Source organism: Coloeus monedula (assembly GCF_965178545.1).
Source record: "Coloeus monedula genome assembly, chromosome: 5".
Taxonomy (NCBI): Eukaryota; Metazoa; Chordata; class Aves; order Passeriformes; family Corvidae; genus Coloeus; species Coloeus monedula.
The window spans coordinates 45,059,635-45,084,161 of record NC_138785.1 but is presented as its reverse complement, the minus strand read 5'-3'; the positions used below and the strand labels follow the sequence as shown (position 1 = coordinate 45,084,161).

Below are 24,527 nucleotides of genomic sequence, written 5' to 3'. Positions count from 1 at the left end.
AAAACAACAACAAAAAAGCAAACTAAAAAAGCCTTGTTACAAAGTTAGCCAATAGCAGTTGTTTATTTTGCAAGAATAATTAAATTTCTGAACATTATGAAAATATAAATGTGTGTGTGCTCATTTTCATATATGTGTAAAGACATAAACACAAATAAAATTTTCTCTCCTGGTGAAGATTTATCCTCTAGCATCTTCATATATATTTAGTATTTCCAGAGACTTGTAAGCAGTTGGATATGCTGGGTTTTCCTTATGTTGTTGCATTCTTACAACCTTATAATAGATGTATAGTATTATGTTTAGTAAATTATATAGAAAATTATGGTTGCTAAAGGTAAAACTTGTATTTATTTATATATTAACATTTACAGAAGAAAAAAAAAGGAAAAAAGCAAACATTAGAATAAATGTTCAGTTTTACAGCAGAGTTTCTTCTTAGGTTCATAACAAGCTCGACGTGATTGTATTGATTTACTTAGGAGAAAAGATATTTCATTTATACAGAACTATACCTGGATAAATAAGCCACTGCTTCTCTCACCCTGGGTTTAGTTACCAGTACAAGGAAAGAACTTGCCAGAGGAGAAGGTCAGAACTTGGTAACAACATTGTTGGACATTTTGGCAATGTTTTTTTCCTTAGTCTCAAGCATCAACTTTATGTGGGGTAGAACTTTCAATACAAATCTATTCCTTAGTAGAAATGACAAAAACTAATTTAATGCAAGCCATTTTAGTGACAAGGCAAGTGAAAACCAGCTTGTTCTGAGCATACAAGGAAGCAAAGCAAGAACTGGTCCCTTGGGCACACACTTCCCTCTGTCTCAGCCTGCATTTGACTGGAATTCCTAAAGCTTCTGGTGAAGGCCTGAGGTAACCCTGGGCTCCAGGTAATTCAGACCTTTGAGCAGATGTGTACAGCACTGTTTTGAGAAGTGACAGCTCTAAGTGCTAATGTAAAAATGGCAGCTTCCCAATAAAGTCAATAATCTGATTAGTAGTGTAGCTAATGAAAGCATTAAACAAGCTTGCTGAGTGCTTTTTCTTCAGCATGCAGGAACCTAAACCAATTTAACTGATAAGAGAAATACCCATGATAAAGACTGAAACGGTTCTATGCATGTCTCATGTAATAGGCTACATGGAGAACATTCCCCAAGAGCTTTTTTCATCTCTGGCCTCTGAAAATAAGATATCAAAAAAAAAAAAAAAAAAAAAAAAAAAATTAAATATAGCATGCAGCAGAACTAACTTTGAAGGTATAAGAGGCAAGGTTAATATGTTAAAATGTATCAAGAACATTACACTGTAATCCAAAGGACTAAGTAGGTTATACAATTTCATAGTAATGCCTAAAAAAGGTCTTTGTATCTTTTTTTTAGGGAAAAAAGTCTTTGTACCATATATATTTATTTTTTATTCTGACCAAATTAACTTTACCAATCCTTGAGCTTTTAGATGAGGCTGTGCAATGTGTTAATTCCTTTTTAGCATTTTCATTTCTCAGAACAATGTCCTTCCCTTTGAACTAAAGAATTTTGCCAGCTTTTTAAATTTCAAAATGCATTTGAGCCTGTAATTCAACAACTGACTTCCTTGAAAGTATCTGGGAAGTGGGAGATCATGTCACCTGCCCCACACTTGTTCAACAGCACAGTGGTGGCATCACTTCCTTGATGGCACTTTGGCAGGAGAGGAACAGACAGTGTAAATCCACTGCTTGAGTAGTCCCCCTGAGGTGTAATGGTTGTGCCTACCCATCACTTGCAGGTCTCAAGACTGATACAAAGAAGTACCTCTAAGGAAGAGTTTTGGTGGGTGTTGTGTCCTGTCCATCCTTTCTGTCCTTGTCCTCCCACCAAACATCAAAATAATTCTTGTAATTCAAAACTATGCGATTTCTTTTACTATGTATTTTACATAGTTCTTATTTTACCAAAAGCCTCCTGGGCAGAGCTGATGTTACACTGATGCAGTTAATTGCACATTTCCACCTAAATGAACAGTGACAGGGTAAGAGAATGATGCCCTGGAAATGAAATTTAAGTGACTTGTCAAAGTTACATGCCTAAAGCTGCCAGTGCTGTTATTTCCATTTCCACACCTGTGTCACTGCTCTTCTAAGGCAAGGCAGCAGCAATGGTCAGAAGGTATTTGTTCCTCAAGGGTTCAGTGGTTATACCAACTTTATGATGACCTTTTTAACTCCAGCTCAGCCCTAAATGATTTCCTGGCTGTCAGACAAGATCAGTGGTTGGTTACTGTATAGAAGGAATTTCCTGCATGAATTGCATGACACCAGTTTACATGGAAGTGTCTTTGGTGTTAGTAATGAGAAACATCAAGTCTTTAGTTAAGGAAATGATTCACCTCAAATTTGATAGAAAATACAGTGCAACTCTTACAATGACCTTTAGAAAAAAGTATTGAAGGTGAACCATACTATGAATAGTTTGAATGGCAACAAACTATTTGGTACAGTTGTAAATGTCACCATAGCTTCCTCTGAAACTTATCATTAGAGTTGGAACTGAGAGTAATAGTTGAGTATCTGAAGAAAATCACTTGTTCAGTTGCTTAATCTTTGGGTTATGATGATGGTGAGCAGGTTGCTAGTTTTTCCTGAAGGAAACCTTATGCTAAAAAAAAACCTCCAAAATATGTAAAAGTTACTGGATTGAACAAAGCCTTTACTAACACATGGTACTTAAGTTAAAGCTTGAAATACTAATATTCAAACAGAGAAAAACATTGAAACAGTATTTACAAATTAGCAGAATTATTTAATTTGTTGAGACCAACAGGACAAACACTAAACAGGTATTTCTGTAGTCTGATTTCTACATACAAGCTGTCTTCATTTCTTCATAAAAGCATTAAAGGTTCTACTTGCAAGCAGTTTAGACATGAAAAGTCTCCTGTATTGTGGAGGGATTCTATCAATGAATTACTAGTCTTTGCATTATCTACTACACCATACTCACTGTTCTGCACGGTAGCCAGGAAAAGCTTTCCCTGCTCTTGTTACCGGAAGGGCTCTGCCATATTTGACCTTCAAACATTTGCACTCTGCTTGCTTGTTTTATTCGAGGCATTACACTGCAACTGAAGTCATGAAGTTCTGACCGGTGGCTAGGTAAGTGTCCTTGTGGCATCACCTGTTCCACTGCTAACCTCTAACTGCGGCTTTCCTCACATGCAGAATGTCCTGAATAATCACAAACAAGTGCCATGTGTCTTCTACCTACAGGTGGAGTAACAAGGGGAACATTTTCTAAGGATTAGCTGAACACTAATAATTTGTGCAGTGAAGCTTCACCATTGCTGTTTTGCTGTGCTGAGCAGATACTAAGAGCTTCTGGTAGCTGGAAAAAAATGTTCCTTCTTAGATTAAAGATCATTTGACTTACACAAGCAGGAGAAAAATCCTTTAGTTGGTACAAAAAATTTATTGTAAAGCATTCAGCTCAAATACATGTGATCAAATCTCTTTGACCATATAAAATAAAAATGTTCCAGGACATACTTAAAGCCAAGTTGTAGCCAATATAGGATTTTCATAGTTAAATTTGAACCTCATAGTAAAAATTTTAAGTACTGACAGCACTAGTAAGTGGTATGTACAGTGCCCTAAAAAGGATTAAAAGAAAGTATAATGTTCCATAGAAATGGCACCCTTAACTTGTACATTATGAGAGGCGTAAGTAAATTTAATGATGAAACAGTCAATCACAAGTTTAAATACATTACAAATTTACTTACTGTATAAGCACTGTTAATAGTCTTGTTTCTATGTCTGTGTTCCTCATTACTAGCCAAGGATTTTGCAAGTCTTAGGTAAAATGGTTTGAAGTGGTTCTCCAGTTGTGTTCCCTAACTGCTTTCCCATGCCCTTGATTCCTGTCCCCAAGCTACTGAAAAAGACAGGGAAACTCAGCCAGCTACCAGCATTACCTAACCACTAGTGTAACAATGGTCCTGGACCTACTGTGAAACCCAGGCTACTGTAAGCATCAGTAGTATTTTTTAAGACTAATCTGAAGCTGAACCTGGTTAAGTAGGTACAAAGCAGTCATCTTAAACAGGTCTGATCAAGGGTGGAGCAAGGCTATACAATTACCTTGTTGAAGCTGAAACTCAGCATGTGACACTTCCAGAAATGCTGACACCCTCATCTTCCAGTTCCAGCAGCCAGGACAATTTTTTCCCCTACTCTACAGAATCTCTTGTACAGGATTTTTCACCTGATGAGCTGTCAAAACACCAGTATCCTGCAGTCTAAGAGGGAAGGTATGGCAGAATTAGCAAGATAAAATACACAGATACCACTTTTTCCCTCTTCCTCAGGTGAATTTAGCCAACCCTGAGGAATGTTAATACAAATGCTAATGCTTAAAAAGGCAAAGTGTGTCACCAGCTACATTGGAATTCACAAATTGCTTAATCTTCTTGAGAACTGAAAAAAGAATGCACCTAGTTTTAATTATTGCATTTTTCTCTTTGGCTTTCAAATCTACATCTAGTTTATCCTCAGGAACAGACATGCTAATTTGGGGAGATTAGTGCTTCCTTTCCAGCAAGTCAGATGCTTGGTCTAGGCTTCTAAACCTGCAACTCAACTAAGAACTTCTGACCTTCAGTGCTACTGTGGTTCTGACTACAACCCTATTGACTTGAAATCCAAAATCCATTTCACCCTGCAAAGTTCTCCTCATAAATGGCAGAGTTGTGCATGGACATGAAACCAAGAACCCGTGCAAAATATGGCTGCAGTTCAATTTGTTTTCAAAATTAATTCAAAGTTGCATACTCAGGTTGGCCAAGACACTAATGAGTCAATTGACAAAGCTCTTCATGCCATTTCTTTACCAAACTGAAGCCAGAATGATGAAGGAAACTAACCTACAGTACCAGTGGCAGTTTCTCCTCATTCCCAGGCAAGGGTACTCTGTTAAGCATGCATACTGAGAGCAGTATCAAGGAAGTACATGTCAATGTATAGTCTTCAGCTTTTATCCTTTATTACATACACAGCAAAGAAGGCAGCATTAGACACACGCACAGTGTGTTACACCCATTCCATCCACAGCACTCGCACACACGCACACACACAGCCTTAAAAAAGTGTCGGTGATAAGGAACATATTATAAAGGTTGTGATCTTTATCTCTAAGCCCCTGAGCTTCTTCTTATGGTTAGGTGAAAAGGCAACAAACAAGTCTTTCCTTGCTCTGTAAGTGCTTTGTGCAACAATGTCCATAGAGGTCATAAGTCTTTCTGGGAGGAGTGAATGTCTTACTCCCATATTCACAGTCTCCTATCGCTGTTTTTGCACCAAATAGTTTCCAGTTATGTTTAGTTGTCATAGGCGGCCAATGCTCCTGTGATTAAAGTTAGGAAAGGTTCTGCAGATCAGAAATGAAATGCAGGCCCCTCTTTCTCTCAAGAGATGTCATCTCGGTGACACTGCAGGACTAGAGAAGTTACCAGAATTTCGTGGGGACTGAAGAGGCACGGATGAAGAACTGGGAGACAGTTTTCTTGGGCTGCATAGGTCACCATTGTGCAACTTCCACAAAAGTTCTTCATTTTCCATTGACAGGCGTTTGTTTACTTTTGATTCTTTCTCTAGTGACTCCTGTAAAACAGCTTGCTCTGTAGAAAGTTGCCTGCAAATGGAAGATTTACATCAGAACAAATAACCCTACTTGGAGGCTGCAGTACTGAAACTTAAAGAGAGGTTTGAAAGTGCATAAAGCCTTGCTTGGCTCTCAACTGAATTCCATCTTTATTTGGGGGATTGATCATGTTCTCATCCTAGCTATATTTAAGCTAGTAGCTTGCAGAAAGCAGGAGAAAGTTCCAGTAAGAAACATCCCTAAGGGCCAGAAAAAGCATCTGAAAAGTTAGGCTTGTCCTACTTAAAATGACACATGCTTTTAAACAGCTATGCTGGAGCCTTTGGGTCTTGTTGCAGGCTCAGCTCAGCATAGAAGCTGCAGATTCCTTCACACTGGAAGAGTCTGACCATCCATTTAAGCAACAGTTAGGAAGACTCAGATCTGTTTTATTCATGTTAAATATTACTGTTATTGCTAAATAAACCACACTGATCTAAACTGGGGACAAATTACTCACTGAAGTGGTTATAAGTAGGACCCAGGTCTAGCTCACAAGCCAGTAGTACTTAAAAGGGACAATTTTTGTATTATGGTATTTCTGAGTTGCTTTTTCTTCCCTAAAATATTGGAGTACTGAAGAACAAACTAAACCTCTACCCACTTTCAGTATGTTCCTGCTTGTTATTCTACAAAGGAATGCACATTTGTAGAGATACAAGTGGGGAAGAAACGGATGTGTTCTTTCAGAGAGTACTACAAAATTGCATTCACCAGTATTTCAGCAGAATTTTCTTTTTTGTCACAGGAACCCCTTCCCCTGATTAATAAGGGCATCTAAATGTCCTTATTAAAGGTATTTTTCACCTTGAAAGCTCCATGTGTTTGTCCATCCGAGCTTTTAATTCTTCATTTTCTTGCTGAACCTTCTTTAATTTATCCATTAAGATTGTGTTGTTCTCCACCTTAGAAAGAAGGTCACAATTTGAAATAAAACCCATACATGCACTCATCAAGATACTGACTGAGCTATCACAGACACTGGTGATCTGCAGCTTGCAGAGGTTGTTGGAGTACTTAAAAAAACCTGCAGTAACGTCAGACTGACCTGCTGCCATGGCTTAATGTTCTGTAACAGTCAAATAGATCCTACTTACCTTATCCTTGCATAGCACTGGCACTTGGCCACTTGTGCTGATTAGATGCCAACAAGGAGGACTGGATAAGGGATCTGCTGTTAACCAGTGCATTCCAGTAACTTCTGCCAGCGATGGACAGCAGTTTTAAACACTCTAGCATCTTTCTAGACAAAAGACTGTCCAGAAATACCTTGACAAATTCAAGAGTTCCCCTGCATAAACAGCTTTCCCTATTGCTCTTCTGATTCTACTTTGTTGCTGGAGGATGTTATCAAAAATAAAAGGAAAAACTGAATAAATGGTTGGATGGTCCAAGGCCTTCTGCACTGTGGCCAATGTCTGCTGCAGAAGATGAAGGTTTACTAGTAATGTGCTAGTAATTGTAGACTACAGTAACATACACTGCTGCACAATACTGAACAACAACTGACATGTGCTCCATTGTATCCAAACCTCCTTCTATACTTCCACATTAAAATCTTGCTTAAGCAAGTATTACAACAGTGTTCAAAGGCCCCACCCATGAGAAGGACCCTGTCCTGTCACAAATAAGAGCATGCTAAGTAATTACAAGTTCTGCCTCCAAACCTGACTTTTTATGTGGAATTACACACAGGTCAGGAGCACAGCCACACAGCTAAACAAGCAGCTTAACAGCTAAAATGATTGGCCTAAGCTAATCAAGATGTACTCCATTTCATATTTGATCCCTTCTTGTTAAATTAGGATAATTTCCTTGTTAATGTTTTCCTGACAATGCAATCTTATCTTCCATACCACTTGAGCAATGTAGCAGGTAAGGATTTTGTTCTTTGGGGGATGAGGGAGAAGAGAGGGAAGAGGCTCCCAGATAATCCTGTACTAACTTAGTAATAGTTTATGCAAAGCAGTACTGGTCTCAAGATGTTAAAAGGTCATTCTTTTCCCCTCTTGACATATATCCCAATGCTGTATCTGCAATGTGAGCATGTCCCATCATGAATTCCTGTTTCCTTTTTAACAAAAAAAGATTAATTGTTGCATGTAAGTCTGTCCAGTCCAAGTTCATTATAGGATCACAAGTCGGAGACACAGCCCCAGCCTGCCAGACCCCAAGGAACACTCACCAGCTTTTCCATCTTCATTAGCTTTATATCCTGCTGATGGAGTTTCTCATTCTTGATCTCCAGCACTGCTTTCAAACTTTCCAGCTCCTGTTCCAGGTACATTATCTGCGGGTTTTTCTGAAAGATTGCCAGAGAGTTTGCTTAGTACCCTGAATTTCAGGAATAATTTAGATGTTTCTCTGCTATTTAGAAAAAACAAGAAAATAATTATGGTAACGAGTTACTTTTTCTAAGTGAAATCAAGTCAAACACTACAATAAATAAGAAGATCTGGTATCACTTTATCCTCAGTTTTTGTTTGTCCTTCAGGGTAGGTGGACAGTTGCAGTTGCTTCATTAGAAGCTGTTCAGAAAACACTTAATGCACAAACATGAAAAACCCTTGTGAATCAAAGGAAGGCATGAATGCTGTCACAGCAAAACTTGTTTCACAGGAGTGCCCAAAGGCCTTAAGGCTAGGAGTTCCAAAATTTATTTCATATTACTCATAACCCATCCCAAGAGATAATTAAACATTTGAAGAGTTTTCAGGCACTGGAATAGTTCAAAAAAGCACCAGAAGTTTAAGTTCTGAACCTGACTGTAGCTTATCTTCCCTGGTTTGAGTCTGAAGGCTCATAAACAGAAATTAAAATTTTTCTGTTTTACATTCTTCTAAAGCCTGAAAATGCAATTACATACACAAATCTTGCACTGCTGCACATCCATTACTTATCTACAGTATAGCAAGTTAGGAGTTTTTTGTTTTTCCTTTTCCTGTTGTTTTCTGGGAGGTAGAGGGGAGAGCAGGAGGAAGCCAGAGTAAGATGTGGTTTTCTCAAGGACCTATTTTCCAGAGTAAGAAACCATTCAAACACTGCAGAGTAAAAACACATTCTCTGCATTTCAAGGCAGTCACAGCCAAAAAAAAGCAAGTCTTAGTCCATTCCCAAGTAGTCAGAATGGAACACAAGCTGAAATCAATCAATGATTAAGCATGTTGTGTAACTAAGTTTATCTTCAAAATCAAACAAAACTTGTTTTAGTGTATTTGGGTAAGAACACAGGTGCACTGCACTGAGTAACAGCTTCACTGCCACACCAGAAACCTTGGACAGGAGGGCAATGCCTGCAGTTTTCTGGGGTGTGGTCCCAGAAGGACAGGGCCAGTACATGTCACAGGTAATAGGGGCTCCATCACCTACACAGTTCATTCTCCTGCTTGTTTTTAAGGCCTGTTGCATTAGTGGTTCTTGTTTAACTTCTTTTGAGAAGTCTGTGCAAGGGTGAAGCATGCTGCGCTGCCTCAGTTAAGGCAGCACACAATTTGTTCCTCTGTTTTGTGACTTTAGCATGGAATCTAGGACCTAACAAGAAAAGCAATCCTGAGAAGTTGAAATGTAGCTTACAGCGTGTTCAATATTCAATTTATTTTCTTTCTTTCTTCAAGCCCATTGGCCTTAAAATATCTTTTTAAGGTTAAGTCTGAGCTCCCCACATTAGCTATTCACAAGAGAACACACAGCCAAATAAAAAGACTCAGAGGCCTACATAAGTTTTTAGCAAAAAACTGGGATTATCAAGTGACACTATCTAAATGATACCAGAGAACTGGAAATACATCTCTGTCTTCAAAGGGCTATTGGGAATTCCAATGTTGCAGAATGTGTGTTTAGTACAGAAGAGTCTGCTGAGTCAAACTGGTGCTTTTCCAAACAGAAGTCTCAAGCTTATCATGCATCTTATGCTCTCAGGAAAGCACATTTGCAGCTAAGTAAAGGCACTTGACTATTGCTCCTTTAATTTAAGCAACATCTGAGCATCCCTGTGGAATACAGTTCAAACTCCCACTGCCACAGCGACATATTGTGGTTGCAGATTCTTCTTGTGGCAGCTCTGTCCTGCCCCTAGAATAAGCAGTAAGAGAAAACAAAACAAAACAAATTCCAGTGAAAACTAGGGCAACTTCCACTAGAGGCATCCTAAGTGAGTCTTCGAGCATGGAATTTCTCTTTGTGGAATAAGCAATACTCCTGGTATTCCGCTTACTTCTGGGTAACCGGAAAGATTAGCATGTTTGTGTCTAAGCCTCCCACTGCATAAAAAAAACCCTCTCTCAGAGCACATTTCTATCCTAGGAGCATCAGAGGTAACAGCAGCCTTGGGAGGAAAGGCAGGGCAAAATAAAAGTTTCTTTAAAGGATGAATCAGTAAAAAGTATGAATCGATGTTTGAATAAAAGCATTAGAAATGAGCTTTGCAGTAGTGATGCAAGCCCACACTGATCATAGCACGGGTACAACAGTTATCGACTGTCCAGAAAAATGCTATGGTACAACTGCTGCACACACACAGGTCTTCGACTTAGCTTAGGCTATTATTTACACCCCTGTCTTAGACACTCAACAGCTTTATAGAATTATAATGGTAAAGTTAATACACAGCATTACAGTGCTTGCAAAAAAATTGTGAAAAATGGCAGGTGAGACATTTACGGAAAAGTATTACCAAGTATGGGAGCCCTATCAGGCTTCATTGCAAACCTTCTGCATTATGCAGTAAAATAAACCCAGGCAAGATCTGCTCATCCACATTACTTTGGAAGATCAAGACTTACAAGATTGGATTTTTCTTTGGCTATTTGTTTTTGTTCTTCCAATTTCAGCTTCTCACTCAAAGAGTTGTTTTCACTTTTTAGTTCATCGATTTTTTTCTGAAATGCAAAAATATTTTATAGTTAGGCCAAGAATTCAGTGCACATCTCCAAACTGCTTTTCAAGTTTTAAACTGTTGCAATGAACCCAGCCCTTAACAAACCTCCAGCAATTCCTGCTTCTCTTTAAAGGAATCTTCAAGTGACTTCCTTTCAGATTCATGGGTGCTCTTGAGCTCTAAAACAAATTATTTTTGCAGATTTTTAATACCACGTAAGACGTGAAAATTCATTTTGAAAAGAAACAGCCTGAAGAGCCAGCCTACATATATACACACAGATGCAGTTGATGGCAACACAGAAAGAACATTTATCATTAACTGATGCAAAGCATGTATGAAGTATCAGATTTATTCCCACTTCAGATTTGCTGATTGTCCCCTCACATATCCATTTCATTAGTGAACAGCCTGTCAGTTTTGAGAGCATTCATCTGCATGCAACAAATGGACTTACTAAGCACAGGCCACATCTGACAAAAGTTGATTTTATGGAAGGAAACACAGCAAAAACTGAAATTGTGTCTTCCACAAACTTCTAGAAGAGCATTTCTTTTCCTACTTTGGATGCCATGCAGAGGAGTTTGTTCTTTGAAAGCAATGGAAGCCTGAGCAGTCTTCAAGACAAAAAAGTATCACTGGAAACTTGGCTATCAAGTTGAGTTGGAAGGAGGATGGAAATCATCATCACTTAAATCAGTAAGATGCAATGTCATTTAAACCTGAGCATGGTCACCAGCCCTCCCTGAAAAACCACCTCCGCCACACTGTACTGTACACAGTGTATAATATTTCTCAACATTTCCATGTCATTATGGAAAGCACACAACCCTACTTATCCTCATTTTCAATTTTGAGGTGCTCCTTACAGAAGTAGGGGGTGGAAAGAATTATTCAGTCACTTGAGATTTTGAGGGAAATTCAGAAATCTTTTACTGCAAGAAAAAGTCACTTCCACTCAAACTGTTTCAAAAGTTTCATTCAACTACAATGGAATCATGGTTACTGCTGTATGTAAAATAAGACTTGTCAGTTCCAAAGGAAGGAATTCAGCCAATGATTTTAAAGATAGCTGGCCACAAAGAACAGTGAGGTGGACATAATGATCAAAAAGCCTGAATATTTTAGTTTGTGACTAGCAGTACTATAGCAACTAGCAGTACTATAGCACATGTACTTAAATACAAAATACTTGCCTGAAAAAGAGGATTCATACTTCTTTTTCAGCTCCTCTACTTTTTCTGAGTGTCTGTTTTCGAGTTCCAGCTTAAAGCTTTCATGTGTGGTATTTAAATTGTCCACCTGCAATATGAAAACATGATTTTTCTCCCCTTACATGTAACAACCCTTGTTTAAAGCATTGTTTCAATGGTTTCATGCACTATGTCAAGTACATTTTAAATGGTCTAGTAGGATTTAAAAGGAGAAGCTGAGCACTGTACAACATTTAATAAATGAGAACAATGCCTTACAGTTTACAACTACCAACAGGATGATGTGTGCATCTGTCACACGCATGGAGTTGTTGCATAGCAAGGTCAGAGGGCAGGTGTGTTTCTATAAATCTTAAAACTCAAGCTGCCTCAAATATCCCATGGAGTTCTAGAAATTATTTAAGCTGGCAGAACACAAGCAATCTCCACCACATTTAAACATAAGCTTAAGATCTGTACAGCTTAGTGTGGTAGTATTTTTATCGCTGCAATGAAGTGGAGTTTCACATTAAATAAAATAACTGTTATTAGCAAAACCCAGGATTCTTTGAAGGCTCATTTATAGCAGAAAGCAGTTACTAGAGAACTTTTCTACACTGAGTGTTACAAACCTGCTCCTGGAGTTGGGCTTTGTACTTTTCAGCTTCCTCAATGCAGATACTTTGGAGTTTCTCACATTCTGCAGTGTAAAACTGTTTAAGCCTCTCCTCCAGCTCAGCTAAGTCATCATGATGTTGCTGGTTTAACTTCTGCAAAAACCCTTCATAAGCAACTTGCAGTTCATTCCTGTCTCTTTCCAATTTCTCACAAGCTGCAGAAGTGGTTACTGAAGATGTCAAAAAAAAAAAGAGAGAAAAAAGTGGATCAAGTTCAATCCTAAAGTCACTTCTTCATTTACAGGTATTAAAAATAATGAACACACTGCATAGCAACATGGTTATATGCAAAGACAAATAGATACATCTACTGAATGTGTACCCCCTCCAAGGGCACATGAAAAAACCTTTGTAAAAATACTAAATTCCATGTTTCTTAGGTTGAGCATTAATTGAACCTAGTTAAGCCAGGAACCCACATAGAAAGCACAAGTGTTGCAGATTAACAGGACATGAACGAAAGAATGTCTCATGAGAGGCACTGAAGAGCTCCAATAAAAAAAATAATTGCATTTGATATTTCACCTTATTTGATTCTACTTCATTAGAATACTTGTCAGAGTACTTCACTTTTTGACATATAAACCACTTTGCTAAATTTGAAAGTCTTAGTAACCTGAATACTATATGTTTAATGACACTCACGCTCAGATATACAGCAGAGAAGCAATTCTAGCCTGACATGGACAGCCTGATACAGATCTGCCAATCCGAAAGGTACTGCTCATGTGTTTATGCCTGCGATATTTAAATATGCTAGACAGAGAACAGTTTTAGGCAAAAAGTGCAGAGTATTAAGAAAAGAGAAATGCTGTGCAGTTCTCTTTACATCTGCATTAACACAGGTCTGCTAAGAAGGCTGCCCACATTTGTCTCCCCATATTTGTGGCCGGTTAAAAGGCAAAACAGAAGTTAGGAACTTGCATTTTTGAGTTTGAAATTTAGCATTCCCAACTCCAGCCAACCAAGCCTGAATAGGAGGAGTCACCCTCCTACTGCAGCAAACACCTTATGCAGTTCCAGCTCCACCCAAAGCCTGGAAGCAAGGTGAAACAGCATCTCTAACAGAAGTGCGTGGTCACTGACCTTGAGCAAAACTGGTTCTATACAGACTCTAGAACTATGGTTTAAAATAACTTAGTGAGATGAGTGGCTGCTTAAGAGAAAAATCAACTAAAATGTTAACTTGATCTTCAGAGGCAGGAGAAGTCATGTATGCATGGACTTCACAGCAGAATGGCACACTGCTTAAACAGTGTAAATATAAACGCTATGTAAAAGCACGGGAAGAGTCAAGGATTTTTGTACAGGCAGTACAGGAAATTCTCATCACAGCTGTGTTTGAGCCTTGAGATAAATGAATTACAGTATCTTCAATGACTGATTCCCAAAGCAGTAGTGGGTCAGCTCAAGGGAAAGCAGCCTGCCCCAGCAGAGTGCTTCAAGTTACACGTGTCTTATTCTTCTTTGCTACAGCTCATTAAAAGCATGTGAGTAACTTGATGAATGATACTCACACTCTCTTTTAAGGGAACTGTAAAGAGTCTTGGCCCTGCTACCATCATTTGGAACCTGCAGTAGAACTAGGAAGTGTTAAGAAAGTGAGCTGTACTGCATGGAAATCAATCTGCATGTGTGTCTACCTGAATTAGGTTTAACAGCAAGCTTAGCTGTGCTGGGTCTGTGCGAAAGATCCGCTGATCTGGACAGATTTAGGCCAAGCTCTTCATTCTCTGACTGGCAACGATGCAACAGAGGCTCAACTGAAACCACAACATTCTCTGCAACCCAAGCAGATTTCACAGTTTTTGCTACTTTCTGCACCAGCATCAAGAGATGGTTTTACTTCTCTATCTTTATTCCTTCCACAAACTTCTCTTACCACTGTTCCCTTAGGGAAAGGAAAAAAACCAAACCAAACCAAACCAACAAACAAAAAAATAAAAAAACCACAGAAAGCAAATTAGCATTCACACTTCTTTCACACCACAGTGGCAAGAAGTTATTGAATAGATATACTCTGCACTGCCACATTTTTGGAGAAGAGGAAACATCATTGTTAGGGGACATTATTTTACAATGCAAAGACCAGGCAGCAAGCCAAATGGAGGTATTACACAGCCAGCCACATGCAGATTGATCTAACCTTCTGTAGCAGAGTAAGGGCATAGCTGAGAGGCAGGCGACTTGCATGGCTCAGTTGAGGTAACTGTAGCAAAATGCTTCAAATGATCCACTTCACTTCAAACCAACAGAGGAAGAAGCATCAAATTCCTTATTTGCAAGGCCAGAGCTGTTTGTTTGCCTCCAGTTAGCCAGAAGAATGTGCTGCCTATCCTTGCGTTATCTTTAAATGTCAGCACGCAGAACTTCAGATGATGCAAAGCACTTCAGAAAAAAAGCAAATAGCAAACCACGCCTTTGTCAAAGAAAACAGACGCATCAGTTCCCCTTCAGGCAGTTTGCAATTCAGATTTATGAGAAGACTAATGTTACAAAGGCAAACTAAAAACTTTTAAAACTTGCACTGGCAGTTAAATGTTGTTACCTTGAAGGTAACTCTGGCATCCACAAAGCTGGAGGCTGCAATGCTTCCTTGCAGATCACAAGCCTGACTTGAGTCCCTGCCATCCGAACAAGAAGCAGAACTACAAAACCAGTGAGCTCCCAGTATCATGGTGGTACAAGAAACTGACCATGTAAGGCTTCAGGAAAAGCACCAACTAAAGAATTGTTATTTGAAATTATGAGATGTCTCATAAACCAAAGCTTGTCTAAATACTCAAGATTGAAATCTGCAGCAAGTGTTCTGCACAGCCCTATCCATCTGCAGACTGAATCATGTATTTTATGACTGCTCTGCCTTTTTTAAAAGTTGTCTTTTTCATGATTTGTCCCTAATTCCTTAATTTGGCCGTTTAGCCACTGACTAACCAAACTCGATTGCTACTCAACTGAAGAGTCTTCTCATTGAACATCTGATACTAAACTTTGAAGAAAAATTTGTAACAAATATTTGTGCTCTGCCAGTAGCAAACACACAAATCCATTTCAACTTGTCATCCACTTCAGAGATATCTGAAGTGCATACTTTAGCGTTTTTTTACACTACTACTGTGTTTCCTTTCCCTTCTTGAAGTGCTTTCCTCCACGATTCCACATCTTTAGACCACAAACCTTGAGCAAAAAAAACCCCAAAAGGAAATAAATAGTCCAACACCATTTCAGGCAAAAATCAAGCCATAGGAATGAAAAGATGTGCTATTCATTTGTCCATGAAGTTTGTTCAGTTTTACTTGTAACACTAAACAGTTTTAAGCTTTAAGGATAGAGTATATGAAATGCTATACTTGGCAGCCAGAAGCAATTTTTACTTCTTTATTCAAATAGCAGAGCCATTAATATTTTTCCTCCAAATATTAATATTTTTTCCTCCACTTGGTCGTCGCAGCCTCTCTTCCCAATCATACAACTGTCCTTCCCTGTATTATTACAAGATTAATCTGCGTATTTAGGCTTCTTAGCACTGTTAATTATAAATGAAGAGCCTGGTTCTTTTGGGCCAGACCATGACCTTTGGAAATCACAGAAAGTTTCTGAGATTTGGTAACAGCAAATCTTCAGAGAAGAAATGCTGGTTTTCACATGTAAAATTACCCTTTATTTGTAGCAGTTAACAGCAGCCACTTGCATCTTGGGTATTTCACTACAAAGCTTAAGTGCCAAAATCATAAAACAAATGCCTGCAAGAACAGCATGGAGAACCAGGCACATGGCAACTCCCTGCAATAGTGCCAACAGCAGCACATCCTAACCACATCAACAGTCACTGCAGTTGAAGGAGAGGACTGCAAAAGTTGCCTTTGTATCTCCAAGAAAGCTATTTTGTATTTCCACTAAAAGTAGCCAAGACAAAAGACCTTACAATAGTGCAGCATCTCCTTTCACTTTTTTTACCTTGTTCTAATTATAAAACCATCATCCAATTCAGCCCTTATGGCTAAACTGCTTAGAAAAAACATTTTTCAACTTACATTCCCCTAAAAGCCACCATAAACATAGCTCTAAGATAAAATACAATGGATTTTCTTGAAGCCAGAGTTAAATTTTTTGCAAACAGTAGTTATCTTCATAAAACTGTCCAGGTCACTCACTGGCCCAGTTATGATTTATGAAAAGGCATTAGACTGTCTGGAATTCTAAAACAGAGTTCATTAGGACATTAAACTGTCAGCATTTTAATAGATGCGGGGGATGTGAAATGGGGACGATTACCACAAAAAACCCCAAGTATTTAGTACCATGTGATATTACACTGCACTAACACTTAATTGCTCAAACCTTACATTTCACACTGCAAGATGTACGTTCACTTGACAAGTCTGCTACAGACAGGCTAATTTCCTTCTCTATGCAATATATATTTTTATATGTATACAGTAATTAATTCATGGTATTGGCAGATTCTCAATACTGAAAATTCTTCTACGCAAACATGCTTTCAAGTTTATGACCAAGTTTCCCTTGGTGTTACTTCCATAATGAGGCTAATGATACAGGACAATAAACCACATTGCGTATTTTTGTTCTTGGGCAAGTTAGACACGGCATGTAGCCAAAAAAGCCTGCTTTAAGCAACATTTAAGCAGGTATGATTGAATAAATGATGTGAAGCACTCACTTCTCTGCTGGGAATTAAATTCACATCCCTGTGCTGAAAACACTACAAGTGACAGAGTGTTCAAGCAGGCAAACAGGCAAGTGTATGAAGTGTGGCAAGTCAGACCCTATCTCAAATAAGTGAAAGAAACATCTATCTATTACTGAGTATTTTTAAGGATCACCTTAACCTGAAAACCAAATACATTCACTGTAAAACACAACAGTCTCTTCCATCTGAACCTGCAAAGCATCTTGAAGATAGTTTAGTAATAAAAAAAGAGCATGAAGGTATTTGCAAGAAAATACAGTTTATCAATTGCCATGCAGCAACTGGAGGTGAGAGAGAGGGGTCTGGTATTTGGCTGCCTGTCCAGGGTACGCACAGGCCTCTCCAGGCCACCGAGAAAGGCTCTCGAATGGCCATGTTCAAAGGGCAAGGCGGGCGTAGGCTGAGTCAGCTTTGCACCTGCTGTTTTGTAGCAGAACTGAGCTGGATCACATCCAGCCTGGTTGCGAGGAGGCTCTGAAACAATTTGGAGTGCAATTAATTTAGAGGAATAGTTTCATACCTCTCAAGAAATACGCAGCTCTTGCAATTTCTACTTACATAATTAAACAAGTAACTAGAAGTTTACGCACTAGCTTGCATCTTAAGAAGAGAAACAGCTGACAAGCAGGATATCCCTACCTGCTCCAGGCTCCCAGAACTAAGGTGTTTGCATTCAAACCACAAAGTTTAGTCTTTGTAGCTGGAGATTTTAAGGAAGCCCAAGTCCAGAACCCAACTGTTACTGAATTTGAACTCCCTTTGGAAAAGCCCATCCCCAAACACCTGTCACTGCTAATCCTCGAACATGGTTCCAGCTACTGAGAGCAGAAAGCATTGTCTGGTAACCATCAGCCCCATGACTAGCACAGTCACATGGTGGCTGCCAAAGACACATTCTGTGACCATAATGCATACTCGAGCCATTAAACAAAAAGGTATCTTAGTGGAAAGTGTATTATGCAATAATCCAGCAAAACAGACCATCTGACAGCAAGTCAATTTGGTCTTGCAAGGTAAATCAAGGAGCTTGGGAATGTGCACAATTGAACTTCTAAGCAAGAAACTGAGGAGTCTAAACTGTGCAGGGTACAAGCTGCAGGAGACTTCATGTTCCTCTCAAACTCAGAAGCATGCAGGGAACAGGCTACAGTGGGCTGGGCACACCTGGTTCCTCTTCTGAGACTGCCTGTCCCCAAGATGCAAACCAAGTAATTAAAAACATGGCAGCTGGGACCCCACAAAACATGCCTACATGGCCAAAATAAGATTCAAACTGCATTTAACTTTCCCAGCAAACCTATGCTTAGATCACACTGTGAATGAAAATTCACAGTACTTATGTCAAAACAGTCTATGGAAATCTTAAGTTCAGCTGTAACCATTTAACAGTGTCAATAGGAAGCTGATTAGAAGGTATGTATTCCAGCAGATTATTTTCAGCTAAAGCTACTGTTACAAGAATGACTTTCTCACACCTTGTCAACAAATTATTAATTTAACTTTAAAAAAAAACCCAAAACAAACCAGTTCTTTTTAGAGCTAGATAGAATTGAAAACCCGGATAGTTTTTCATTTCTGTAATTAAATCCACTCCCTTTACATGCTGAGGAGAGCAGTACAGACAGGCTAGACGTGTGACGTGGTTAAGACAAAGGAGCTGCATGAAGACAAATGCTTCACTGAAACCATGGTCTGGAAACCTTACAAAGGGAAGTGAGCCCCAGGCTGCCATTCAGATACTCCTGCAGAACTGACCCAGTAAGATCAGCTCTGTGAGGGGAACAGCTGACGATGTCATCCAGCAGCACATGAGCCAGCATCCCTGTCTGAGAGCTCTGTGCATTCGGGTGTCAGAGACCCATCAAGCACAGTTGCATTTAAAGTTTTCTCTAGTTATCAACCTACTGAATGGCATATACTTGCATTGGGAGTCTCATTTATGAGCTCAGCAGGCTGTTAATCAAAGCAGGAAGGTAACAAGTTTATGGAAAGCTCATTTAATCATGAGGCATCCTTACAAAGAACTAAGCTTTAAAAAAAAAAAAAAAGAACCAAAAACAACCTCCACCAAAACCCTCAGAAGTGGTAAGGGGCAAAAAGTGTTGGCCAGATTATGGTCTACCCATCTAAGCAGAATTTTCCCTCTCTAGATAAGTGATAAACATAGTACCTACGCTGATAAAGGAAAAATAATATTGAAGATGCAAACCTAGGGAAGAAAAGAGACTTTCTTGCTCTGATAGCAATCCTTGTGAAGTCATTTTCTTGATGAGGCAAACAAATGGGGTTGTTCAGAGAGTCACATTAAGTACACAAATAAAAATAAATCTGGTTTATAAAGTTTATAACACAATGTTTTAGTGATGCAAGAAGGTCATTTCCACATTAAAACTCTAGTTCTGTTGTCACTTTAGCGTAATATAAGCATCAGCTCCAGCTGATGGGGAACATGACCCTTCACCCTGCTACTCCTTCCCCTTTCTCTGCTCCGGTCCCAGTGCTTCTTCAGTCACATACTGAGCCAGGCCAGACAGCTTTGGCAAAAGAGCACTTCAAGCCACTGTTTTCAGCTGGCTTAGGTCCCCAGGCAGCTCACTGCATTGCTGGGGGCATGGCTGTTCCAGCAGCAATGCTAGCACAAGGAGGACAGAGGGATGCAAAGGCAGAGGAAGGCCAGGCTCTTTCAAAGCCAGCCCCTACTGACTGAGACCTGCCTGGAAAAACTGCTAAGTTCAAATACATGGGCTTACCATTAAATGCAGTTAAATCAAGCTTCAGAGTTGGCAAATCCAGCCCCTGCACATTACAGCTCAATTTCACGTTATAGCTGTCCACTAGAATGAGTTTAAAAATTTAATCTCATCAGCCTGAAATTTCCTTCTGTTAATTTTAGTCTCATTCACCTACAGGTCACTAAGGCAAAACACAGATTTTGCACAGTATGTTTTACAGGTTTATGAATTTTTTGCCAGCAAATCTCTAGAACACAGTGCACAAATAAGTGAGGGATCAAAAAACAGTATATATACTGTCAGCCACCCTCCCATTTTTCAGAAGTGAGTGCTCTGGCCATCAGATGCATGTTTTGCAAGGGGGCCCCGCAAGGTGCAGTCAGATCAGTGCCAGGAATTCAGTGAACCTGGGGTCACGCGGTCAGGGCTCCTCAGCGCTAAAGCATCTGAGTGAAATTCAGTCAGGGAATTAAATGACTGCCATTACAGTACCAAGGCATCTGTCTTCTGCAGATCTGTTTTGCTGCATTTCTGTTCTCATGAAGAATACAAAAATAAATTCTTACCCAGTTCTCCTCGAAGGTTAACTAGTTCTTGAGATAACTCTTTCCGCTGCTTCAGCGCTTCCTCCCTCTGCAGAGAAAAGAACAAAAAACCCCAAACATTTGGTTACTAGTGATCTGAGCAGGGCACCTTCCAATAATTAACTTACATGTGTTCTGTAGGAAAAACTAGCAGCAGGAGCAAGAAGCCAAGATATGACTCATTTAGGATAACAGTTCAGCTGTTACAATATACACAGATGTTCTTCTGTTGTTAAGGAAGTTACACTTTAAAACAAAGAACAGCTTTTTCCAGGTTAACTCTGCAATTAAAATCCTACTTTGCAGCAATTAATTATATATTTTATGGTGGGTGTAGCAACATAAGCCTCCAGAACAAATCAAGTGATAGCTGTCAAGGGCACAGAAGTACAGTGTGTATGTGAAAGAGGCATGCATTAAATATTTATCTTAAGCTTACTCAAACACAAAACCAAGAACTTTGCTAAATGCTCAGCCCTCCATGAAGAAAAGGCACAGCCCTGTTGAAAGTTGAATACAACCCACCCTGCTGCTCGCAGTTCTTAATGTTAAGATAGATGGTGTTTCTTATACCGAGAGAATCATAAGGAATGTGTGAAGAGATCACAACACAGCAGAAGCGCCCATCTCCCTGCTTTTCCCAGGAGCTGTGCCCTGGCCAGGAGGCGGCTGGCCAGGCCGCTGTGCCCCAGCCCCGCACCCCGGGGAGCAGCGCGGGCACAGCCCCGGCACAGCCGCTCCGTGGCCCGGCGGCCGCCAGCTCACACCACGCGAGGAGGCGACAATGTCCACGCGCCCTGCTGGCAGGGTGCTTCACCGTGCTCCCGGCCGGCTCCCTGCGAAACCAACACTCATTACCCTTGCTGCAGCACACTGAGAATAGAGGCACAGCTTGCTGCTAGAGCAGCCCATCTTCCAGCGCCGGCAGCCCCCCGCTCGGCCCCCCGGCCCTCATCGGCGACGCGCGGGTGGCGGCGGCACCATCGAGCGGGGCAGGTCTGGCCAGGGCCGAGCGTCAAGGCTGGACCTTGCCTCCGCAGGTTATCCTGCTTCCGCGCCCAGCGCTCCCGACAGCGGCAGATACTGCAGCTTCTGCAATTGGCACAAGCAGCCAGCGATCACTTAAAGCCACAGCCCTTCTTTTATGAAAGGCGAGCCCAGACATTAGATCGATCGATCTCCACTTGCTCCGACGGCAGCCGGGATCACTGAGGAAACACTGTCCTTCTCTGCAGATAACCGAGCTTATTTTTAGCTGTTTCGAGCTTGCTGTACGCTGCTTTCACACTAAATTTGTTGATGCAAAAATAAGCCACAGGAGGCCTGAGCTGAATGGGAGAACCACAGATACAGCAGCTTTGCTGCTGTCAATGCCCAGGCTTATGTTCATAGCTCCGGTGCAAGCGAAGAGCTTGAAACTCAGTTTGCATGCTTTTCTTTTAGCTAGGATACATTGGGGGGCGGGGGGGGGGGGGGGGGGGGGAAGAAAAAAAGAAAAGAAAAAAAAAAAAAAGCACTGGCCCCAAAATCACAGACTTGTCCACAACTGAGCACAGCAGATGAATTTGCAGACTGGTTGAGCCACACCTACAACTGGTTCTTCCCAGGGAGAACCTCACCTTTACTGCAAATTCCCCCTTTGCCCTTGGTCACTCTCACTGCAGCCTGACCACAGGCTTACACCTTAAGAGCACCCTGTCCTGGAGGCAGGGAATACTTCACTGCATGCCTGCAGAACAAATAAAGCAGTAAAATACACCATTCTTAAGAAAAACTAGAGAATGAGCACCAAACCCCCGTCAAGATCTGACACAAGACTAATGAAAATGAGTAATTTTTATGTTACACACTCAGTTGCAAGTTTTAGGAAATTATTATGCAGCTGTAAAGGCTGGTTAGAAGAAACTGACAGCCCTTTACTAGAAATATTTATATTTTTGATCTTGTATGAGAAAAATTCCCTTTTAATCACTCAATTTAAGCAGTCTTAACAGTTATTAACTTTACACTTTGGTAGGGCTATTAAGTAGCTGTGTTGCAGTTTTATATTAAGCACTTAGAGGCTTTTTACAGTGTCAGTGGGCTAAGATTGAAAACCACGCCTCACCCTCCACAGTAAATTCTCAGGAGAGCAGAGAGCTCAGCTATTGAAAGGACTTGCCCTGCTCTTCCCTGCTTCTCTGCTCAGAAAGGAGAGATGAGTCATCTCTGCTTCAACACCAGTGTTCCCACTATGGACACAGCATCTGATGATGAAAATGGGAATGCTGCAGTGAGTTATCTGAGCTGCATCCTTGAACACAACCTGCTTTCTTCCAGCCTGCTCTGTCAGTAAAACATCTCAAATTCTCCCTAGTGGCTGGACCATGCTGCAGACCCTTTGCTAACATTTTTGTTTAGTGTCCCCAAAAGGGCTTCTTCATGGTCAACACATTTTGTATTTGCTTTCAGTTAAAGAAATTTGATGAGAAAAGGGCATGTGTGATCAGCATACTAAGGATTAACAAGAGGCTGAGACTAAAAATCCAAAACAAAATCGAGTAACACTGCCTTAGTAATCTTTTTCATGTTTCTTGCTGCTCCTAAGCCCTCTTGCTTTTTACTGGTGTTTAACCTGTTGCCTCGGTTCAGCTTACCCGTTCATAGTTTCACAAATCCAAGAAATCCAGACAGATTTGTATCACCACCTCCTGCTAATGAATACACTCAGAAAAAAACTGCCAGCTGAAAATAAGAAGACTAGTTGCTCATAGGGAGAAGAAGCCCCATGAAGTAGTCAGACTATCTAGCAGTTAACTTAGTACACTTTTATCTAAGTTCTGAGAGAACTGAAGCTCCAGGTATGTGGGTTTCCCCAATGAAACATGAAAGTTTCCCAAATCTGAAATCTGAATGCAGTAAAATACCAAAAGCACTTGAATAATCCAGTAAGGGCCTATCTTCAGTATTTAATTTAAAGACAGGTAAGGATATGCTTTGGGCTGAAATATCCTGCAACATAAACATAAGTTTATGCTTAACAAGATTCTAGTTGAAAAATTAATACCAGAAATTGGAAGAGCAGAACTAAGTTGGAGCATACTTTTGGCATTGTTACTTAGATAAATTCGGCAATAAGGATCATCCTTGCTTAGTTGTCACAGACTTGTGAAGGATCTTCAAACCCCTTTACAATTTCCTCTGGTACAATTTATGAATTTATGTGATTACCTGGTACCTATTTTTTTCTTATTTATGAAGAATCTATTGTAGGTTGCTCTTTAACCAAAACATTCCCCCTGCCATAAACATGGAAGCTATAGGTAGGAACAAGAACAGAGTTTAGGGACAAAAGGTTTGCACAGGCAGTATTAGAGTGGTGCACCTCTGCCACTGAATGCTACAAAAAAGTTCCCAACATAATGAAGGAGACCTGGACATTTCTCGTTCTGAGAAAGATTAGCCAGTTTAAAAATCCTTCATGTTTTGAAAATTTGACAAGTTCAGGTAGACATATGCCCCACAGCAAGGACACCTGGGAAGGTGAGATCCAAGGTAGAAGGTTAAAGAACACAACAGCTTCAAGATGACAAAAACTACCAAGTCAGGAACGGAATAAATTACAAAGTTTGTCATTCATGTTTGTTTTGTTGGCAGTTATGCAGCCCAATTACAGGCCTAAGAGTATTTTTCCTGGCAACTAGCTGTTTTTGCTACAGCTTGAGATTCAAGCAGACCAGCCTAGGGTCATTTTAGATACAAACAAGGGCGAGGACGTATCACTGTCTGAACAGTTTCCATTGCTCTGCTTTAAAAGCAGGAAGCTCTACAAAAGTCCACACTCCAGAATGAACAAGAGGGTTATTTGTACCAAGCACACAAACAAACAACCTTCCTGGCTATGTACCTATACCAAATCTTCATGTAAGACAGACCCAAGTTACCTCCAAGACGTCAGGTTCTGAGTAGTTCTCAAGCTGGAACAGGTGGGCATTCCTCAAGTATCCCACAGCAACTTTGCAGACCACAAATACAAGACCATGAAGTTTTACAGCAAACTGGCAACTTTGTATTTCCTTGAGAGGATGTGCAACT

The 24,527-nt window shown here is 40.2% G+C and overlaps 1 protein-coding gene across 10 annotated transcripts in view; it reads right to left on the bottom strand.

Annotated features, from left to right (window-relative positions):
• Positions 1-124: 124 nt before the first annotated feature.
• Positions 125-24,527, bottom strand: part of MTUS1 (microtubule associated scaffold protein 1) — a 121,785-nt gene continuing 97,382 nt past the window's right edge. For 9 of the 10 annotated variants that reach the window (XM_082282122.1, XM_082282124.1, XM_082282123.1 and 6 more), the window contains 8 exons: positions 20,436-20,502; positions 12,382-12,596; positions 11,753-11,858; positions 10,662-10,735; positions 10,462-10,557; positions 7,866-7,982; positions 6,488-6,585; positions 125-5,671 (listed from right to left, as the gene is read on the bottom strand). In XM_082282122.1, the coding sequence (XP_082138248.1) occupies positions 5,455-5,671; positions 6,488-6,585; positions 7,866-7,982; positions 10,462-10,557; positions 10,662-10,735; positions 11,753-11,858; positions 12,382-12,596; positions 20,436-20,502 (990 nt within the window). In that variant the 3' untranslated portion in view covers positions 125-5,454. Of the gene's footprint in view, positions 5,672-6,487; positions 6,586-7,865; positions 7,983-10,461; positions 10,558-10,661; positions 10,736-11,752; positions 11,859-12,381; positions 12,597-20,435; positions 20,503-21,311; positions 21,450-24,527 lie in introns of those variants that run through there. The other variant, XM_082282121.1, reaches the window with a different exon arrangement.